At 39.9% G+C, this 9,556-nt stretch overlaps 1 protein-coding gene across 4 annotated transcripts in view; it reads left to right on the forward strand.

Annotated features, from left to right (window-relative positions):
- The window catches only part of LOC142490305 (matrix metalloproteinase-18-like), a 118,695-nt gene extending 112,947 nt beyond the window's left edge, over positions 1–5,748 (forward strand). For 3 of the 4 annotated variants that reach the window (XM_075592415.1, XM_075592417.1, XM_075592418.1), the window contains 3 exons: positions 550–709; positions 1,065–1,168; positions 5,371–5,748. In XM_075592415.1, the coding sequence (XP_075448530.1) occupies positions 550–709; positions 1,065–1,168; positions 5,371–5,471 (365 nt within the window). In that variant the 3' untranslated portion in view covers positions 5,472–5,748. Of the gene's footprint in view, positions 1–549; positions 710–1,064; positions 1,169–2,470; positions 2,728–5,370 lie in introns of all 4 variants that reach the window. The other variant, XR_012800027.1, reaches the window with a different exon arrangement.
- Positions 5,749–9,556: the final 3,808 nt, after the last annotated feature.

The following is a 9,556-nucleotide window of genomic DNA, read 5'->3' on the forward strand; positions in this document are numbered from 1 at the left end:
TCTTCATGGTGGCACCGTCCTCGCGGGATACCACCCAACGTAGCGGCGGAGGCTACGCCACCATCACTATGATCAGTGGATCTGTTTCCTCTTTTGAACATACCCGGGTACAGGAGCACCTGGGCAGGTACTCCAAGTGCACCAACTGTACACACATTAGTGGGGCAGCGCTGTCTCACACTTTGGGGTGGGTTGACTCTGTGGACACCAGGGTGGTTGGGTGCCCAGGGGCACCTCAGTACTTTGGGGTAAACCCCACTGGGGTGTGGACACAGTGTTGGGGGGCAAAAAGAGGGGGTACAGCCCTGTGAGGCCCGAGTGGTTCTGTATTAGTATTATCGTTCCTGTGGGCCACAGGTAACACACCACACATACCGTAGCCGCCATATCTCCCAGGGGGTGGGAGAAAGTGTGCTACATAATGAAGAAGACATTTGTAGGAAAATGTGTAGCCTTAGAAAGTACAAATTTGTACTGTATGCAGGCTCAATTTATATAAGGTTTTTTTTAAAATAAATGTCAGAAATGAACTTTCTATCTTATAAACAGGATCCATATACTGGGCTCTCAATGGAGTTGATGTTGTACATGGCTACCCAAAGAGCATCTACATGCTGGGCATTCCCAGAACCGTAGAAGCAATTGATGCAGCCGTCCATATTGAAGACCTGGAAAAGACATATTTCTTTGTAGCTGATAAGTATTGGAGGTAAGAGTGACTATTAGAAGTAAACAGGACATGTTAAAAAAGAAAAAGTAGAGTCACAAGGAGCAGGACTACGTTTTACCAAAGACGTCTGGCTGAAAAGCCAACGCGGCATTTGTTTAATTAGTTCAAATGCATTGAAATATCCAATTGATTATTGATTGGTTTTTCTTTTTTGATAAATCTGGTGCTGTGTTGTGCATGACTTTGGCAAACCATGAGATTTTGACTCCCCTAAATTAGTATGTTATTAATAAAACACAATACGTTATGCTTGCCTTGTTAGATACACATGCATGTTTTTTGCTTACATGTTGTGGGGACAGTTATGTTATCAATTCCTTTCTTTCCCTTTTAGTTATGATGAAAAAAGACAAACCATGGACACAGGTTTTCCAAGACTAATAGAAGAAGATTTTCAAGGAATCTCTGGGAAAATTCATGCTACTTTTTATTTCAAAGGTAACTAACTTTATTTTTTTGCAATATTCACACACAAACCTTAAAGCAGCAATACTGGCTGCTTGTTTTTTTCAGCTCTGTTGACCCCACGGTCCATAAAATGCATAACAGTGAAGTTACTTGTGCCTCTGCCCCTCCACAAGAAACCAAATGGCTCTACAAATATCACATGTTCTACAAGACAAAAAAACTGCAACATTATTTGCCTTACCCGGCGATGTTTTTCAGCTGCCGAGAGAGCCGCTCAGAGAGAGCCGCCTCTCCCTGCGCAAATCTCACCCGAAATGAATATTTTTTAATAAAAAATTGAATACTAGTGTAGATGAGCAGGGGGTCTCGGGGGCAGAACCATGTTCATTTCAGATCCGGGGACCCGCTGTTTTCTGAGATACAGGCACTGTTATGGGGTGCCGGTATCCCCTATGCATTTTATTCCCACAGTCACTTGATGCAGGCCATTTACATGCATAGGAGATACCTGCACCCAATAACAGGGCCTGTATCTCGGGAAGCAGGGGGTCCCCAAACCTCAAATCAGTGTGGTTCTGCTCCGGAGAGACCCTACTCATCTACACTAATATTAAAATGTCTATTAAAACAGCTGCCACCCACAATAAACATTAAAAACACAACAACACTAATACCCACTTCCTCTACCCCCACAGGATTGATACCAGAGGCCACGGGTGTCTGAGGGTCCTCAGGTTGTCCCCATGGGTGCCTGTGGGCCCTCAGATGGTCCATGCAGGTGTCCTGGGGTACTCTGGTGGTCCCACAGGTGTCTGTTGGCCCTCGGGTGGTCTGGTCCTCAGGTGGTCCATGTGGGTATCTGTGGGCCCGTGGGTGTATGGGGATCCTCAGGTGGTCCCCACAGGTGTCTGTGGACCCTCGTGTAGTCCCGCGGGTGTCCGGAGGTCCTCAGGTGGTCCCCACAAGTGTCTGTGAGCCCTTGGGTGGTCCCCATGGGTGTCTAGGGGTCCTCAGGTGGTCCCCACAGGTGTCCATGTGATAGGTGAAATTACATCACTTTAAGGGATGATGTCACATCCTTTTGAACTAATGTAACATATCACATGGTACAGAAACCAATGGGATTGTCTTCAGTCCCATTGGCTGTAATACCATGTGATATAGCCATGTGGTTTTAAGGATGTGATGTTCCTCCCTTGAAGATGATGTCACATCCATAAAAAAAAGAGGCAGGCAAATGATACAGCATCCAAGCAGATTGGAGCTGTACAATCTGATCTGAAAATTTGACATCAAAGGTCCTATCTGAAGCCTGGACACCTCATTTAACAGGAAGAAGATGACGAGACAACATCCGTTAAGACTTCCATGGGGTTAGATTGACAGATGAAGACAGAAGATAGAAGATTCAAGAAAAGAAAGAAATAATGACAGAAGAAGATAGAAGAAGGTGATAGAAGATAAAAGAGAGAATATTTTTGTTACCTGTTCCGAATCTTCAAGGTGGATGGCGTTGGATTGACTTTAATGACATCGCAGTACGAGAGCTTTCAGAAACGCCGGAATTCTGAGGGTCAACGCTTCTAAAGGTAAGAAAAATATTGAATGTATGTAATTTTATTTTTACAGGTTTTTAATTGTATTTTATTCTTTTTATGTTTTTCATTGCCCATTGACTGATAATGTATTAATCTGTACCTGTTTAGTGTACAGATAAATACAATGACAGCCAAGGCATTTTTTGGCAAATGCGTTTTTTCTATTGATTGTTGTTTTGTCTTTTTCTGTTTATTGTTTGGCTTAAATTGTTTGTAATTTGGATGGCTTGTTTTTATGTCATTTTTTGATTATTAACATTTTTTATTAATTATTTATTTTGTTGGCTACTGGTTTCAATTGATATGTTGGCTAGTGGTTTAAATTAATGAATTGTTTTGTTGGCTAGTGCTTTTATGTATTGAATTGCTTGTTTGGCTAGTGGTTTTATTTCTTGAATAGTTTGCTTGGCTTGGTGTTTATTTAATTGTATTCTTATGTTTTGGAATAACAGATTTTTAATTATTGTGCTGTTTTGGAGATAGATAATTGTTATTAATGTGACTTACTATTAGGCTTTTTAGTTCTTTTATTATTGGTAGTGTTTAGGTGCTTGTGTATATATTTTATTATTGTGTATTTTTGGCCTTCCTGCTTTTTTAATAGGGTGACCATTGACTGCTATAGTGGCCCATATTATATTGGTATGATGTACTACTATGCCAATCAATGGGTACAGGGTGGGTATAGTGGTCCTGAGGTGGGTGGGTGGTTAGGCCTCCCGAGTGGGAAACGGGGAGGGTGGGTTAAGCCCTTAATTACTATAGTGGTTATTAACCACTAAGGTGATTAAGGGGTTATGGGCCATTATATTTTATTTTTTCTTGTATTCTTTCTGACATCGGAGGACATGGACCTGGAGTAAGCTGATGAGGATGCCCTTCATGATGGCAGGGGTAAGTAGAAAGTGTTATTTACTTTATTTATGCTGGCTGGCTAATGTTTGATTTTTATCATAGAATGGGAACAATTCCCAAAGGGGTGCTACAAAAACTCTTCTGTGGATGGTTTAAATATGTAATATACTGAATCAATCAAATTGTCAGGTGAAGACGGAAAATAATCATTCTTCCAAAGGTTAATGTCCCGTGGCACTATATACTGTAGTATATGTAAGTTGATAGTGTTCACACACGGCATATACACGGAGGATGGAGGAGGGGGGCTGGCAATCTTCCCTGGTAGCAATTATAAGCTTACCTAGTAACTATGTACTGGAATACCTTACCGTCCTCCAATGTGATCCTCCTCCTCCATGTGACTAACAAAATATCTCAGATACACACTAGCCACTTAAAAAGAGCAAAGAACCATAAATACTATGAGTCAAATTCTCACTGGATCACCATGAATCCGTCCTGTTTTGCGTGCGTCGCTCCCAAGATAGAAAACATCAAACGAATAATGCAGGAACAAGCACTGCAAAGAATCCGGGCTGGAGGCGGGTTAAAAGGGAGCTAATTTATTCAGGCATCAAGCCTCAGGACATACAACAAAACCAGTAGGTTCATCTGACGCGTTTCTTGCCAAAAGGCACTTTATCAAAGAGTAAATTGATAAAGTGCCCTTTGGCAGGAAACGCATCAGAGGAACCTACTGGTTTTGTTATATGTCCTGGAGCTTGATGCCGGAATAAATTAGCTCATTTTTAACCCGGATTCTTTGCAGTGCTTGGCCCTTGGTGGGTAGTGGGAGGGGTTAACACCTTAATTGTCTTAGCGATTAGCCGCTAAGGTGAGGAAGTAGACTGTAAATGCATTTTTATATCATGGGATTCATGCCGGGGGTCTCCGGTGCTGATATTAATGGATATCAGCTCCGTAGTCTCCCGGCATCAATCCAATGCAGGAAAAAAGCATTTTTTTTTCTAAGTCCTGTCTCGCCACCTTACTGACAGCTTCTCACCAGCCTCACGCGTATTTTTCCTGGCGTGAGGATTTTGGGAGAAACTCACCATTCTAGCGCCTTGATAGGCCTTGATAACCTAATCGCAGCTACAGTACTAGAATTGCACGAGTTTCAGAACCTGCCAATAAGTGGCTTATCGCCGGTCACCCGGTGATTTTTTTTTGACAGCTGAAATTTTTGTCGATTCATGCCTTTATCTCCCACTTATCAAGGCTTACTGATAGCAGTAGGCATTTTGGCTGATAAGAGCTCGATAAGTGACTTATCGATGATTATAGCATAGGGCCCTTAGGTTTTGCCCATAGTAAGACACGCTAGCTTCCACGCAATTATGCATCCCCATCCCATCTCCTCACCAGCGTCACTCTTCAAAACAACCCTGTTTGTATTGCAAAGTGCCGTTCTCCCTGTAGCACGTGCATGCGCACACTATGCACTACTACATTGCTGTCCTAAAGTTTGTTTCGGGGCGGGCAACGTAGCTCGCCCCATAGCCATTCACTATGTACGAAGCCTTACATGTCAAGATAGAATTTTCTTCACTGCATATATAAATATCTTAATTTGTTTGATTTTCTGTTTAAGTTTCAGTACTGAAAAAAGCGTCAAAGTATTGTTTGGGTAACACATTATAATCTCTGATCTAATTATGTCAATAATAGAGTGGTTGTAAATGATCTCAGCCAAAATCATGTGCTCACATTAATTGTAAGTCTCTTTTATTTTAGGATTCCTCTATTTCTTCAGTGGAAAGTGGCAGTTTGAATACAGCATTAGATCTATGAGAGTCATGCGTGTTCTAAGGAGTAACAGCTGGCTGGGGTGCTGAAAAGACAAAACTGAACATTGCAACGTAACAAGTTCTACTCCGACTGTTCAGTTATTTATCTATCTGTATTTTGTTTGAATTTTATATTTATAGTTTATTGTACATCTACATGGTTAATATTATTTTTTAAATGAGGCATATTCTTTTTTAGCTTGGTAATTAACTGAAAATGGTATTGCAATGTCATGTTAAGAACTAAAACATTTGTAAAGTGTTACAAAACTGTTTATATTTCTTTTCTAACCAATTCAAATACAATAAACTGGATTATTTAAAATTGTGCTTTATTTACTAGGTCAGTTTAAAATGGATACAAAAGATTCACGGTGGGGGTATTTTATTTAGATCTAGATAACATTTAATTTATTTAGATAACATTTATTAAGGATTTTTTCAACAGCAATTTTTAGAATTAAAGTACTGTCTCTTTGAACAGTATATATTTGAGTTTAAACTAAAAGAAAAATATACTAATTTTATAGTTAGGGGTTAATACATAATGAATTAAAAAAGCAGACCGGGGATGCACAATTATAAAGAATGTCTAAGAAAACCAGAGACATAAAAGGTCTAGATCTATAAGCTTCGTTAAATAAGGGCTCATAAAGGATGTTACCTGAGACATTAACAGGTATTATTTTCCCTGAGGTTAAGGCGTATCCTTTAAAGATAATTATGTGAATAAACAACAGCCATTGTATATCTCAAAACAACCTTAAAAATAAATAAATGGTTACAAACAAATTGAAATTTAATTTGAATTCCCCATTTAAACCAAAGTTCCAAATGTATAAAAATCCATCTTCATTTGCAACATTTAATTGCCTCCTCTTATGTTGCAGTGTAACTTAACAATACCTAAAATGTTGATTTGATACCTTACAGATTATATGTGACAGTGAGGGGGTAGTAGTTGAAGGAACACAGGGCACAAACGGATTTGAAATAATTAACTCATTTATTGAGCCAAACACAACATTTCGACCTTATTGGTCTTTATCAAGTGACATAGTGGCATAATAACACAATCCTGTGAAGTCCATTATATAAAACCCAAAATCCCATAATGCTCTCTGTTCAATCATTATTGATGGTATACTGTACATATGTGCTACGAACACCCTTATCTTCAATCAAGCTGAGCACACTGGTAACATCCTTAAAATGTGCATACATAAAGTCTCATCCGAGTCCCTTATCTGCATCTCATTAATCCATCATGTCTCATTGGCTGTATCTCTCCTGATACTTTTCTCCTGCCACAGTTCGTGTTGAGGGTCCCTTTCATGAAACGCATACGTCGCGTCTTGCGTGTCAGTGTATCCCATGAAGTGCTTCATCCGGGTCTTCCCTTTGGAACGCACGTCTGCGTTACAGCCATTGTGCATGCGCATCCTCGCTTCCTGGCTCCATTCATCCGCTGGTATTCCATCTGGAATGCCTGTATCGCGCTCTGCGCTTCAGCCATTGCAGATGCACGCTTCCTGGCTCCATTAGCTTGCCGGTCTTCCATCTGAGACGCATGCGTCACGCATCAGTTATTGCGCATGCGAAATGCATCCTCACGTCATCCTGGTCCCTGGAAGTCATCATAATAGCAGGTATCACATAGGAAGATTGTCATCTGGTGCCGGAAAAAAGGGGCAACATCTGATCTGCCCATTATCATCAGAGGTCCCAATACATAAGAAAAGAGGAAAGGGTGAATCAGCAACAGCTAATGTGAACATATTACATTAAAAAATAATACTTAACCCTACTGTGTCCTGTGAAACTAATGACAATATGACAATAAAAATATGACAATAAAAATGGTTGGTCTTTGTTTGCAGTTATAATTCTCATTTTTTTTAAATTCTCAGAGGTGTACTAATTTTACAGCATTGAATCCATGTCAGCGGATAGTGGCAGCAACATGTGCGGGAATATGTCTAGTAGGAATAAAGGGAAAACTTCTTACTCTATTCCCCATAACCATAAGCCTTAGGGGAGTATAAAATGTATGGTTTATTAAACAGTGTGCTTCAAGTATATATATGCGTGTGCATGGTATTTTAACTAGGTCTTTCCGGACCGATGTTCTGAGTGAGTCACTGGGCTACCAGCTCGGTGTCAGCGTGTCTACTCAGACATCGGACATGAAAGCAACAGAGTATGCCAGAGTTGTGAAGACCATTTGAGCAGGAGGTTGAAGCTTGAGCACTCAGGTCCTGGGATGTATGGAAGTCCTCAGGACTACCATTTGCCTTCCCAGACTGTGAGAAGCCTAAACCAGCGGGTGGCTTCTGAATACCAAGTGGCAGAGGTGGCAATCTTCCGCATGCCCTTGGCTTATTCAGAAGGTCCGCTTGTCCGGCTTCAGAAGGACGTTTGGAACTAACTCCCGATCAAGGGATTTCAGCACCTGTGGAAGAAAGAGAGCGGTGGAGTCAGGAACTTCATGCCGATTTGAGTTCCAGGACATTTCGGGCTGAGTCCCGGTCAAATAAACGTTGGTTCTTCATTTATTTCAACTAGGAAAGTCTAGTTTTGAAGCCCAGACCCCCAGTAAGTTTGTCTTTCTCATGTGGTTCACTGTGTGTTTGCCTATTTTAAGTGAATAAACCACAATTTATTTAATCAACTCGTTTTGCTCAGTGTTATGTGCCCGGTATAAAGGTGTAAATGCCTAGACACCCGTGACATTACAATCAGGGTTTAAATTGCTTATATGTGGTACCTCATATTTAAACCCAAATGAACAAGTTAGTAAATAAATAATCATTCCTGAATTACATATACATGTGTCAAATAATGAATACAATATTTTTTATTAGTGTTCTATGTAACCTGAAGGGATCAGTAAAATTCCCAAAATGACAAATGGCACAACCTCCTATTTCACCTATTGGTTGTCTTCCTCAGGGGTCCTTTCGTTGTGGCCTAGCTTTAATAGCAAAAAGCAATTTCTAATTGCCAATCACCTCATTGAATCATTTAGACTGTTATGAGAGTCCATTTGATTAAGAATTGTGTCTAATATACAGTATTGGCTGCTCAATGTCTAGATAGGATATGGACATATATTTCAATGTTAAATAAAAACATTCACAATTGTTTATATATTGAAAACATTCACACTTATTTATATAATAATAAAAAATATGTAATAATAAAGATCCCAACATGGTTGCTGTTACTGTTGGACGGTGTCCTCCATGTGTCCCTTTCTAACGTGTTTCGCTTATTGGTTGGCTTCCTCATGGGTTCTTCGGTTGTTTCCAAAATAGAAGATCAATATACATCATTTTTTTCTGAAAGAAATACAAAACATATTGATATTCATAAAATATTTTCTGGAGAACATGGGACAATTAAAGATCGGTACAGATTTTATTGCAGAAGGTTTCTTAAAATTAGAAAAAGTGTTGTCAGCAGAATAAAGAACATGGTGGAATTTGATTACCCTAGAAAAGTACTTACAGTACAAACTGAAAGAATTCCCAGAGGACTTACTGTGGATTTTTAAAACAGGCGACTTTTGATTTACAAGACCATATTTACATGGAAGCTTGAAATAAAATTCTGGGCAACTGCTCGTATGAACTTATGAGGCTTATTATGACTCATCACAAAAATGCATTTACGGACTGGCTTTTCGTGTCGTAACAAAAGTTAATAATACTGTATATTATATTTACTTTCAATAAAAACCACGCCAACTTTGCAGATGATACTGGGACAGGCAGCCAGAATTAGCCATAGACGTAAAATCAAGTTGAGATTGTTGCTGATAACAGTCAGTTAGATCCCAAAAGGTATATTCAGGTTGGGGGGGGGGGGGTATTCCTGTTGATGCTCTTGAAACTCTTGAAACTCAGATGGTGACTCATTGCGTTTTTGGGAAGCACAATTATTCACGTTCCCAGTCCCACTTCTTACTCCTACCCTTAACCTTTTGGCATGATCAAGCATACCAACACATGCTGGTAGCAATGATCAATAACCCTGTTTCATCCCTGGGCATAGTGTTGTGCGAACAAAGCAATAATTACTTGACAAAACACATCCAACCATGTTCTTCCATTCATGGCCAGGTGAATTTT

The sequence above is a fragment of the Ascaphus truei genome, chromosome 3 (genome assembly GCF_040206685.1).
Source record: "Ascaphus truei isolate aAscTru1 chromosome 3, aAscTru1.hap1, whole genome shotgun sequence".
Lineage (NCBI taxonomy): Eukaryota > Metazoa > Chordata > Amphibia > Anura > Ascaphidae > Ascaphus > Ascaphus truei.